The sequence below is a fragment of the Cervus canadensis genome, chromosome 1 (genome assembly GCF_019320065.1).
Source record: "Cervus canadensis isolate Bull #8, Minnesota chromosome 1, ASM1932006v1, whole genome shotgun sequence".
In the NCBI taxonomy this organism is placed as follows: Eukaryota; Metazoa; Chordata; class Mammalia; order Artiodactyla; family Cervidae; genus Cervus; species Cervus canadensis.
The window spans coordinates 74466185-74479704 of NC_057386.1; the positions used below are offsets into that span (position 1 = coordinate 74466185).

Here is a 13520-nt window from a genome sequence, read left to right on the forward strand (position 1 = left end):
TTCATCACTTAAAATTGCTGATTATTCTTCTAAGTCATGGATTCTTGGGGTTTTATTTTGTTTGCCATTTATCAGCATTAAGAGCAGTGATGGCAGACCTGACTTACTCCTCCTGCACTGTAAACATCAATTAGAAGGCACCATTATTGTCCTTAGTATCTTCCATTAACTAAGGAGTCCTGAGCTGACTCAGCAATTCTCTTCAAGGCCTTCTGTATTATCCCTCCTCCCCTGTATCCTTAGGCTGTGTCCTGTTCAAATCTCTGTGTATCAGAGGTCTTTAGGGAAAGTTTCTCTTTCTCAACAGAATCATTGAGATGTCCCTGGTCAGCCAGTGATTAAGGCTCCTTGCTTCCCATGCATGAGGTGTGGTGGGTTCTATCCCTAGTTGGGGAACTAAGATCCCACATACACATTGTGGCCAAAAAAATTAGAAAAGAAAAAAAAAAGAATCATATATAGTTAGACAGCATATTAAAAAGCAGAGACATTACTTTGCCAACAAAGGTTCGTCTAGTCGAGGCTATGGTTTTTTCCAGTAGTCATGTCTGGATGTGAGAGTTGGACTATAAAGAAAGCTGAGCACAGAAGAATTGATACTTTTGAACTGTGGTGTTGGGGAAGACTCTTGAGAGTCCCTTGGACTGCGAGGAGATCGAACCAGTCCATCCTAAAGGAGATCAATCCTGGGTGTTCATTGGAAGTACTGATGCTGAAGCTGAAACTCCAGTCCTTTGCCCACCTGATGCAGAGAGCTGACTCATTGGAAAAGACCCTGATACTGGGAGGGATTGGGGGCCGGAGGAGAAGGGGACAACAGAGGATGAGATGGCTGGATGGCATCACCAACTCGATGGACATGAATTTGAGTAAATTCCGGGAGTTGGTGATAGACAGGGAGGCCTGGTGTGCTGTGGTTCATGGGGTCGCAAAGAGTCAGACACGACTGAGCGACTGATCTGAACTGAACTGAATTTTTTACTGAACACAGTAAAAGATTGACTTTTGACAGTTTTCCCATGTAGGAACTAATAAAGTGGAATCATGCGTATATTTATTTAAAAATTTGAATCTCACCTCCCTAAAGCAGGATATGAATCTAGATTGTCCTGACCTTCTATTTTGTGGACATGAAATTTAAGATGGTATATAATTGTTTTCAATGCTTGGTTCCATTTCACCAACCACTTCCACTCTTGGTAGATGTAAATTGCAAATACATTTTATTAGGAAGTATTTCCTCTACTCTCTGGAGCTGAAGTCAAGAACTACTTAGATATATTATTTTAATAAAAGGACTATCTAGTAAAATTTTGTAAAGTGCAAAGCTTCATTGTAAGTAAAGCTTATTTGTGTCATTTTTAATGTGATCAAATTCAGGAACATATCTATCTCTTCAATGTAACAAGATAGCCTGTGTATAGTACATATTGTTCTTATGTATTTTCTTCTGCGTTTAGCCTCAGTTATAGTGCTCAGGAGTTCTTCATCCCTCAACTTGTGGATTTCATGGTAGAGTGTAGTATGGTGCTAACCCAACCATTCACTTAGACTTTTTGTGTCCATCTCTATATTCTAAACTTGATTCCTATCTCACTGAGACTCAGGGACACTGTGTCATAATGTACATTTCCTTAGGTTTAAATATGAACCATATGCCATTGGTTACCCATTCTCTAGTTATGAGTATGTAGAGATCTGAGCAGTCAGTCACTTCCTGCTCCCTTCCTCAATTATTGCATATAATTAACTTTTGCCTTTTGCATTGTTCTTCTTTCCACCCATACCTCTGCTCCTTAATAACACTTGTTCTTAACCAAGATAGACTTTACAAGGCACAGTTGGCAATGTCTGAAGATATTTTTGATTATCACAATGCAAGGGTACTAATGACTTCTAAATGATAGAGGTCAGAATGCAATTTAACATCCCACAACACAGAATATAGGCCCACTCTCCATAACATGTTAGCCAGTCCAAAATGTCAGTATTGCCTAGGTTGAAGAATCTTTCTATGTAGAAACTGATTTCATGTGTTTTGGCTGAACTTTAAATTTCACCTCTGTCCGAGATGTTAAGTTTGATATAATCTGGTGATTCAGACTAGCTGCTAGGTCACCAAAAATGGAAGGTTGTGTCTCACACCTCATCCACATCGTATACTTGCATTGAAGTGAGGCAGCCCTCATCATTAAAACTTTTCCCTTCTTAGTGAGTGTTATGTGACCAGTTATACACAGTAGGGAATGAGGGAAACTGAGGCATATTTCTAAGTAAAGAATAAAACCGGACGCATGAGTAGGTAAGGAAGTATGAAATGAAGTGAAGTCACTCAGTCGTGTCCGACTCTTTGTGACCCCATGGACTGTAGCCCACCAGGTATGATTATCCTCAAATACTCTCTGCTCCAAAGTGGCATTTGTTGTTTTGGAAATTGCATTTACAAATATGTTAAGAAAAACACTGTGGGCAGCTTAACTCTAACACAAATTTCCTTTTCCCCCCTCCTTTCTTGTTTTTTCAGACATTTCACATTTTCAAGAACAAAATGATTTAAAAGGATTACTAGAAAATCTCCATCAAAATATCCAAGCCAAAAAGAGAAAGAATGTAGAAATCATGTGGCTGGCTGCAACGGTAGGCACTCTCCTGTCAAATATTACTCCTTGTCACCATGATGATCAATCAGCAAACATATTGGGTATCTGCTCTGTGGAGTCCAACTTCTGCACTTTGGGTTACCAGATGTCACTCTCCATCATCCAAGAGATTAGGCATCTAGCTTATCAATAGACTAGAATACAAGATAGAAGATGTGTTCAACAAGAAAAAATTCTATTCATTGGCTTTTCTTATAAATTCAGGATGTGTTTGATACTTTGAGGTTAAAACCAAGTGTCTTTGATTTTCTTGATATTGTGTGTTACAATGTCAATTGCCCATCTCAATAAGGTCTTGAGTTGATGCCCTAGAGAAGTATGGTTTCAACAGAATGTGATTATCAGATCTCTGACTCACAGCCTCGGTAGGGCTCCTGGACATAGTGTTTTGTTAATGAGCTTGTAAATGCACTTGTTCATCTAGATATTGCCATAGAATTTATCACTGATGGATGGCTCTTGGGGTAATGAGCTATATTTTGTATGGTCTTTTCTCATTTAATGGCACCCTCAAGGTCAAAGATAGACTTGCTTTCCCACCCCACTTTTCTGCAAGATTGAGGGGGGAGAAAATTGTGCCTGTATTTTTAAGCTCTTATCTGGCAGCCATTCAGGCATAGCTCACATGAACGTATGAATTTTGTTAAACATTCAGGCCCAGAGATCCCTTCACTAGGAAAGGATCTTTTCATCAGGAAGGACACGCTTTGGAGATATTTTTGATGCATGCCATATTTGTACTTACTGCACATACAGGGCTGCTTATGTAATTTGGAGTTCAATGTAACAGATCTTCTCCTGTGTGCTATTCATTTTCTATCAATAGCATCTAAAACAAAGGCTTTACTGCAAACGGTTCAATTATAGTCCAATATTACGTACTCTCTTCTGGGAAAAAGGAATGGATAATTTACCATGAGTATATATAAAATAATTTACCAAGAACAAGGCAGAGGGAAAGCTGCTTTGGTTTTCCTTCATGCCCTCTTGGAGCCCCAGGGAAGAACATCAAAGGTAACAGTATGAAAGATTGCTTTTGAGCAGCTCATTTACACTGGTCCCATTTAGTGTCATCCTGCATTACATGAAGGTTGTTTTTAATAGTTCTTTCTCCCATGTCTGTTCTTTACATCTTCAAAGACTACTATGGTTGCTAATTCTCAGAAAAATTTCACAAAGACAGGTCATAAGTTATTTTTGCAACATTACTAATGACATGATAGCAGAAAAGGAGTTTGATCATTTCCCAAGGCTATCTGACAACTTAGGAACATATACATATGTCGTTATATACATATTGTGCAGTCATGTAAATTGGTAAATTAAGGATGCATAGAACCACAAATGTATGTTTTTGCTAGTACATGTAGTTTTCTTATTTGAATATATAAAGAAATTTCCCATAAATCCTACATGTTTCTGAAAATGTTTTTGAAATGTATATACCAGTCAAATATGACTTACTCACAACTTCCCACTGAATGAGTGAATGTTTGCCTGCCTTGATAAATGTACACCACCCATAGTGTGCAAATTTGACATTCTGTAGGAATATTGGCTTAACTATAAATAGCATGTCTGTAGAGTGATACATGAGTTTCAGTATCCTCTTTGTAAACCAGGGACCTTGGTATTACTCTTCAAGAAATATAGAAATTCCCTTCAACATCTTCCACAAAATTTTATTTTTGTCTCTATTTCTTCTTTAAAGCAATGAAATACTGCTTTTTCTTTTTTACTGTTTTACATTCTAATTAAAAATGCAAAGCCATTTGATTTTATCTTAATGAATTTTTAAAGCTGAAAATGAGAACTTAAAAATACCAAACACTAAATTAAGCTAATGTTAAATTAAATGTTAAATTAAGCTCATTTAGCTCTAAATACAGAAATGAAGACCCAGCCAGTCTGCTTTGAAGGAATTGCCCAAGCTTTCTCTTTGTTTTAAATTTGACACATGAAATCTCCTTAATAGGATAGCTGCATATGACTGTGGCAGTGCATTTTAAAGAATATTCACTCTTTTTAAAGATCATCTCTCGTAAGTGACCACTGAGGGCTATATACTGTTATTATAAATTTAGTAAAGCTTTTGTTGTTTTATATGAAAAATTTTGAAATACTGTTTATTTAAAAGCATTAGAGTTTTCTAGATAAAAAAAGATTATATGTTGAAATCATGCTCTCACATTTCTCTAGCCACGTTAAAGATGGTGAGAAAGTATTTACTTAAGGTCTATTAAGGAGTTGTAAATCCTAAAGGTAAGTGTTAGTCATATTTAAATCATGGTAAAAACCCTTGATGAACTGTATTATTATACCCTCTCTTCAAAGCAGGCAACTGTTAAGGCTTCCTTGATGGCAGATAATAAAGCAGACCTGTATTCCATCACATTAAATGTATCTTAAGTGCATGTTGATTAACATTGTTGATACTATGTTGATGATTGGTATCTCATATCAGAGCATTACCAGGGCTAGGGAAGAAAAAAGAATGGAGTGATTTGCCTGTTACCTAGAAGGCAATGAGCCCATAAATTATTGCTACTCAGAGATTCTTCTTCTGGCTTACACAGAAAAAAAGAGTTACAGAGAGAAGCAGAATGGGACAGAAGTTAAAGACTTGGTCCTTGTTAGATAGAGTGATGTTAGCACCCTGGCTCTGCTCTGTTTGCATAAGCCATCTTACCTATCTAAAGTTCAGTTTTCTCATCTGTAAAATAAGATGAATATGCTTTCCTCCAGGGTTCATGTGCAGTTAAATTAGAAGAGCAGATCTATGTGAAATTTATTAGCATTGTACCAGTGCACAGTGGATATGCAATTAACAGTGGCCATTGTTGGTGTCCTAGTTCTTGTTAGTTGCATTGATGAGTGGTTTCCTTATCTGCTGCACTTGGCACCATGTGGATGTTTAAAGTCTCATAATATCCCACAGAGATTAGCAAAGGTTATTTCAAACATATGTGAAACGATATTAGCTCTTTAAGATTCAAATCAAGTGGCTTATCCAGGAAATACAGGTTTTTTTCCCCCTTCACTAGTAAGATGTTACTTCTGAGCTGTGATTATTATCATTAGCCCCTGCAGCTTAGATACCCTCTCAGAGCATTGCTGCCTCTGAGGAATATTTACCATCTTACATGCCTTCAACAGCCCCATACCTCATGTACAAAGAGATAAATAAATCTATTCCATCAACTTTTGAAATGAAAAGGTATTATTTTTCCATTACACAGGGCATATTGAAACAGTTGACTCATAAATTAGCATAAATTTGGTAAGTTTAGACTATGAGTATTTAGAGGACTCTGACGCTCGAGAGTAATCTACAAATAAACAAGACACCATGTCTATGTCTGTTACAGATTTGTCGCAAACTAAATGGCATTCGTTTCACCTGTTGTAAAAGTGCCAAAGACAGGACGTCGATGTCTGTGACGCTTGAACAGTGCTCAATCCTGAGAGATGAGCATCAATTACACAAGGACTTCTTTATCCGAGCACTGGATTGTATGAGAAGGTAGCCCACATGTTTTCAACTTCTTTCTTTTTTAAAAATTTTTATTGAAGTGTAGTTGATTTACAATATTGTGTTAATTTCTGTTATACAGCAAAATTATTTAGTTATACATATATATATATATATATATATATTCATTTCATATTCTTTTCCATTATGGTTTATCACAGGATATTGAATATAGTTCCCAGTGCTGTACAGTAAGACCTTATTTTTTCTTTTATGGTTATTTTAAGTTTTTTTTTTTCCTAATACATATTTTACTGGAGGAGCAAGCATTTAGTAACTTCACTGCATTTCCTTGACTTTGAGCTCATGACATGAAAGAGAAAATAATTTTAAGTATTTCCTCTATTCATTTTAGGCAATAAAAAAATGTGGCCAGATTTTGATCATGTGAATGGAGGATATATTTCATTAACAGATTTAAACCTAAGTTGAAGGGTTCAGGTTCTTTCATATACAACATTTGAAGAGTACAGCTCCTTTATGTACAAGTCCTTATGTGTACACATAAAATAAAACTAAGTCTTTATCCAAACAAATCAACTATCCAAAAAATGGCAACAAATGGGTCATCCTACCATGGCTTGTAGGGTCTCCCCATCTTTAACCTCTTTCCTAAAAATTATTTTCACATCACTCATCATAAAGATGGGATAATGGATCCTTTAAAATGGAGAATTAATATGATCACTCTGCCGACATTTAAAATGCTCTGCCTGAAGTCATGTTTCCTGATTCATTTCTACAGTAATTAAATCTAAAATATAAGCCATAATGGGAAGGAAGAAGTGCCTCTTTCCCAGGGTCTATCAGCAAGGACATACGTTAATTAGAAACTTTAGTGAACTTACCTCTTTCCTACAAAGACTGACTCAAAAGCACAACAGGAAACATGGGACAGGCTCCCAGATTGCAAAAAGGAATGTCATATGATGCACTGAAAAGGCTGCTTCTTATCTGGCATGTCATTAGCTTCACTTTTCTTTTAACGGCTGTGGTCTTTCCGTGGTGAGGTGATGCTTGCCTGTGATCTTTCTGTATTGTATGTTTTCTGAGAGGTTTCTGAAGCCCTCTCTTTTACCCCATTTCATGTCTCTTGGCATTTTCTTTGTTCAGTGGAGTTCTACCATAATTTTTGGATAAATGTATGAGGATGTCTTTGAGGCCTGACATGAGCATCTCAGCCATACACACACGTTTGGTTGTTAGAAAAGACTGTTTTCAAAAATTATCTCTCAGCACTCATAGGGAAGATTCAGGATCTGGGCATGAAACGTTCTGTTGTGCATTTGAGAAGTACAAATATCACTATGGATGGAACAAAGATGCCAGTGTGGAGGGCAGGGCATGTGCTATTCCAGGTCAGAGACCTCAGAGGACTAGAATGAGTCAACCAACATAAAATAATTTGGAAGTTGAATTTGTTACTTGTTTATTTAAGGTAGAGGTAAGAGAGGACCCTTAAATTAGAAAGGTATTTTTTCCAGCTGGTAAATACAGGATGTATCTGTCATATACATGTTGAAATATAAAACTAAATATTTTGGTAAAGCATAAAGGCTGGAGGAACTAACATTATATGTCAGTATGTTTGCTAATGACATTTATGGGGGTTCAGTTTTGGATTGTGACCTAAAGTAAGGCGCTAGAAATTTAATCCCAAAATACTGAAGACCGTGACTTCCATATCCCCACTACTTTGGTGATTTTATACATATATATATATGCAAATTTCCAATCTGACACATTTATCCTTTGGTTTTTTGTACATGTGAGTACTGTGTGAGAGTGTGAGGACTTGTCTGTGTGTGTGTGTTTAAGGGAAATAAGATATATTATTGTCTTAAATAACTTCCATACCTTCCCCCTTTGGGTACCATCTTACAAGCCCATAGCTTTATAAGCTCTGGCCACAGGGCAGAGTAGATGGGAGGGGACTTGGAAGCCAGCTGTCCTGAGTTTGAGCCGAGGTCATGTGCCACTTACCAGCCAAGAGGAAGTTAGTCTCATCCTGCCTTACTACCTGAGGCAAGTTGGTACCTCAGTCTTCTCTTTATGTAAAACAAATACGCTAATAATAATAGCCCTTCTTAGGAATGTATCAAGGATTAAATGAACTGATATGTGTTACATGATTAGAACAATGTTTGTGAACAATCACTGTATGGTATTTGTTAGAAAAGTAAATATCAAGGGTCTTGATCTTCCTGAGACAATCAAGTCTAGGCAGTTATGACCCTTGTATATTTTTGTGAATATATTATGACATATGGTTTGACTCCAATATCATATATTAATATAAAAACCTTGTAAATAAGCTTTCTCATGCAATGTTTTATCTATTTAAGAAAATAAGCTATTTCAATACCACCTTGAAAATTACATGTGCTTACAAATGCTAAGCTAATTATGAGTGGATTGCATTCATTAAAGTTAGTCTAGATAGGTTTCTTATAAATATTTTATGTTAATGTATATTGCTGTATGCCCTTACTAATAGTCATAGAATTTGAGATTAAGGCATCACCTTAGAAATTTAGTCAAATCTGCTTCACCGTAAGAATAAAGAAATGGAATTCGGTAGAGTGTTTTGGCAGAGACTACTCGGAAAGTACTAGAGCTGCCACTAAAACACAGATGCCTTAGTTATATTTTTTTCCTGTGCTGTAGAGTAAGACCTTGTTTGCCTTAGTTATATTTAATGTTATTTTCTTTATACCAAGTAAAACAAAATGCTGTCACTTAAAATTATTTGGTTATGTATTTGACTACTTCACTTCTGTTATTCAAAATATTACTTAAATCATATGTCATAAAAACTACATACTTTTAGAAATTTGAGACTGTGTACCAGACCAGAGTCGTCTGACCAAAATCTGAGATTTGAAGAGAAAACTCTAGTTCTGGAATACAAACTTTTTGCTTTCAACCTTATCATGTTCACTGTTGTATTAATACCTTGGCGTTGAGCACAGTGTCTGGTTCTGTGTGTGTGTGTGTGTGTGTGTGTGTGTGTGTGTGTGTGTGCTCAGTCACGTCTGACAGTTTGCAACCCATGGATTGTAGTCTGCCAGACTCCACTGTCCATGGAATTCTTCAGGCAGGAATACTGGAGTGAGTTGCTATTTCCTTCTCCAGGGGATCATCCCAACCCAGGAATTTAATTGGCATCTCTTGAGTCTCCTGTATTGGCAGGTGGATTCTTTTTTTTTTTTTTTGGCAGGTGGATTCTTTACCACTGGTGCCACCTGAGAAGTCTGGTCCAGATTGAAATAAATATAAACAGTGGCTGAATAAATGAAGAATAATATAAATATTAATGTGAATGCACTCTGTTGCCTAATGTTTTTCAGAACTGTGTAGCAACTTTTCCATCTCTTTTTAAAATTATGTTTTCAATTACATTTTGAAACTGTAGTTCAGGTTTTTTTAATGTCTCAGCCTTATTTCCTGGGGTTGCATTTGGCTCTCTGTAATTTAGTGTCAGTCACTGATTAGATAGAAGTTGCAAGTTCAAACAGTTCTATCCAGTTAGAGGCTTTGTTGATGTATCTTGTGTGTTAATTTGGAAACATATTCCAGTTCAAGAACTGTTGTATCCATCCTACCTTTTCTTCCCACCAGGCCTTTTTAGGTCCTACTAGTCAACCCAAGATGTGTGGAAATTGATCATAGGCCTCCATGGCTCTCTTGATGTCCAGGATTTCCTTTCCTATTGCATTCATAACTAGTCCACTTGCTCTGGGGAGTAGCCCAAGTGGAAATGCAGCCTTAGGCCAGCTGTGAGGATGGCTGGAAGCATTTGTTTGCACGGCAACCCACTCCAGTATTCTTGCCTGGAGAATCCCACGGACAGAGGAGCCTGGCGGGCTACTTAGGGTCACAAAGAGTCGGACGTGACTAAAGCGACCTTAGCACAAGCGCAAGGTTACTAAGGCTTCTGACGGTGCTGGGGTGTGTGATTTCCCACTCCTCTTCAAATGCATTCAGAGCCTGGGGCAGCAAAGTTGTTGGTTTCCATGGCGACCACACTCTGGTGGAGGGACGTGAGTGGGAGCAGCCCCAGATAGGAAGACCGTAGCCTGGCTCTCTTCTTCCCTCCCAGTCAGCACTTTTCCAGGTAGAAACTCTTTTCCACTCATTGCTTGACTTCGGCTGATTATTAGGGTCCTTAAATGATTGGTTTGGACAGTGTTTTTCAGCGTCATAGTTTTGGGAGGAGGACGAAGATTTGCAGAGCTCTTCGCTCTGCCACCTGATCAGAAGTCCTACCCTTCAGATGGTGACTTTTAGATGCACATTGGAACTGCTTCAGAGGCATTTAAAAACTACTTATATTTGGACTGTGCACAGTCTATCATTGAGACAGAGACAGAATTTTTAAGAACTTTATAAATATTCTAGGACACAATCCTGGATTAAAAAAAAACTAGCATTTTAATGGAGTTTGATTATATTTTAAAGATATTAAATTATTTTATTTAATATCAGTTGTGGTTTATTTTATGTTTGAATTATTCTAACCACCTTTCAGGCTATTTACTCTGGATATTTTTAAAAGTTTACCAGGGTTATAATACTATTGCTGTTTTGCTAGTTTTATTTTTTTCCCCTATCTATATTAAATTTTACTTTTTTATACTGATTATTGCTGTAAGTTTCAAATTACTTATGGATGAGAGAAGTGTTATCGATAAATAAAGCTTCATCTCCCTGCTTGTTCAGAAGCCCTTTCACCAGAATAAACTCTATGAGAGTATGGATTTTTTTTCTTATTCACCTATGTATCTCCAGTACTAGAATAAAGTCTAGTTATGGTAGGTACTCAATAAATATTCAATGAATGAGTGAATGAATAGCATAGGTTTCTAAAATGTTCAGGTCCTATCTGTTAGGAAGTTTTCCACATACATAGACAGTTGGAAATAAGCAAGGGAAATTATCACTCAGTTGTGACGAATTTTATAAGCAGAAGTTCCACAAGATGAAAGGGAAAGTTTTAAAGAGGTTTGGATACAAATTCAAAAACAAACAGGCCACAAACAATCTATCATCACAGGCTGAATCTGTCAACCAAAATTTTAGGAACAGACATGATTGAAATAAAAAGGTGTTTATTTAGGACTACAAATTCAACAAACAACAGTATTGTGTTTTATTGTTGTGTTTATTCACTGAGTTGTGTCTGACTCTTTTGTAAACCCATGGACGCCAGGCTCCTCTCTCCATGGGATTTCCCAGGCAAGAATACTGGAGTGGGTTGCTCTTTGCTTCTCCATGAGAACTTCCCAACCGAGGAATCGAACCTGCATCTCCTGCTTGGCAGGCTGATTCTTTACCTCTGAGCCACATGGGAAGCCCTGAATTGTGTCCTACCAGACTACAAAATATAGGGGAGGCTTTTAAAGGCAAAAACCCACAAGGTTACAGTTAGCCCCATGATTTGCTTATCAAGAATTATAATTGGAACTAGCAAGACAAAAGAGACTGAGGTTTGTGTCAGGAAGATCCCCTGGAGAAGGAAATGGCAACCCACTTCAGTCTTGTTATCTGAAAATTCCCATGGACAGAGGCGCCTGACAGGCTATAGTCCATGGGGTTGCAGAGTCAGACATGACTGAACACTACTGTGTGTGGCAAGAGTAAGTGTGCTTGTTAAGCGAGGAGTGGTTGGCGTCCCAAATGGTTGCACAGTTACAAGGAGAGACCCTGAGACCACAAGTTTGCAGCTGACGGGCATTGTTCTGAGTACGACTGGTGGTAGTCTTGGGTCTAGTATACCTCAGACAAAGTTCAGGTTCCCAGTGGTGCAGAGACTTGTCTGACACTAGATGCTCAATGGTCACATGACTCAGTTTTTGTTTGCCTGTGAGAGCTTTGCTGGTGGCTCAGACGGTAAAGCATCTGCCTATACTGCGGGAGACCCGGGTTCAATCCCTGGGTTGGGAAGATCTCCTGGAGAAGGAAATGGCAACCCACTCCAGTATTCCTGTCTGGAAAATCCCATGGACGGAGGAACCTGGTAGGCTGCAGTCTATGGAGTCGCAAAGAGTCAGACACGACTGAGCGACTTCACCATGATTACTCCATGATAATTTCAACTTGTCATTGTAGCCTTTGTCCTGTTTTCAAAAAGTTCAGACTCTCTCTTTTCCTACATATCCATTATTACTTAACAGCTTCATGCTTCCAACATGTGCCACTGTTTACAGTCTGTTTGACTGAAGTGGCACAAAATCCTCTTCCTCTTAGGAAGCTGATGAGGAGTTGGGGTAGATATGACTCTGTAAGGAACTCTCAGCAGTTGCCGATATTATAAAACCAAAGCAGAGATTCTCACAGAGTCCCACCACAGACTAAGATCTGGGATAGAGCTGGGGTTGAAAGCCACTTGACTCAAGTCTGCCTCAGGTAAACTAACTACCCTTCAGTAACCGACTTTATTGACTTTGTGATGTGACTATAAACCTGGTGTATCTATCCTTTCTTTGAAGTGTATGTGTAGTGCCAAATTCTTCCTCGATATCTATAGCAGAAATTTATAAAATGATGGCTGAATAATCGGCAGCATTTTTATTTTTAAATAGAAAGGAAGAATGAATGCAGTATCAGCGCTCAGTTGTTTCATACTGAAGTCACCGTTGAGTGCTAAAAGCTTTCTTGTCTCAATGCTTTTGCAAAAAGCATATTTAGTAGGAACTTTCAAACTTATATTTGATTAAAAGACGGTTAAGACTGCATTTAAAAATACAAAATTTGACTAGATTATTAAATGTCACATTTTATCCAAAAATAGTTGTGTTGGGAAGTTTAATTGTCACTTAAAAGTAAACTAAAATGACAACGCCTGTTCTCTGTTATTTTCCTTTAAGAGGAACTCTAGGATTATGTGTGTACGCAGTGTAACAGTGTGACACGATATTGTTTAGTTGTCAGTCTGTAACTTTTATTTTCCTTATGCTATATTACTCTGCAATCTGTCATTCTATAATGACTCTAAAGATAGTTGAGATGCCTTTAGTAAGATTAATCAGGGTATGTTTCAGCATCCAACCTATTTATCCCTCTTAAGATACAGGGCTTTAATCATTCTATTTTAGTAAATATTTAATTCACAAGAGAGAGATTAAAAGCCCCATCAGCCTTATTGAGTTTTATCATCCTGTTGAATGTCATATTCTCAACACGAAATTTATGTGTCAGGGAGCATAACTTATGAAATGTTCTGCTTTATAAATAAATGACCTCAATCTACTGATGTCAGTACAGGTTTTATTTCTCATGACTTACTCTCTTGTGGGGTTCACTTTCAAGTCATGGAGATCACTTGT

The 13520-nt window shown here is 37.5% G+C and overlaps 1 protein-coding gene across 5 annotated transcripts in view; it reads left to right on the forward strand.

Moving 5' to 3' along the window:
• INPP4B (inositol polyphosphate-4-phosphatase type II B) overlaps positions 1-13520 on the forward strand; it is an 885859-nt gene that overhangs the window by 827705 nt on the left and 44634 nt on the right. For all 5 annotated transcript variants that reach the window (XM_043485541.1, XM_043485584.1, XM_043485560.1 and 2 more), the window contains 2 exons: positions 2525-2637; positions 6029-6183. In XM_043485541.1, coding sequence (XP_043341476.1) covers positions 2525-2637; positions 6029-6183 — 268 coding nt within the window. The remainder of the gene's footprint in view (positions 1-2524; positions 2638-6028; positions 6184-13520) is intronic.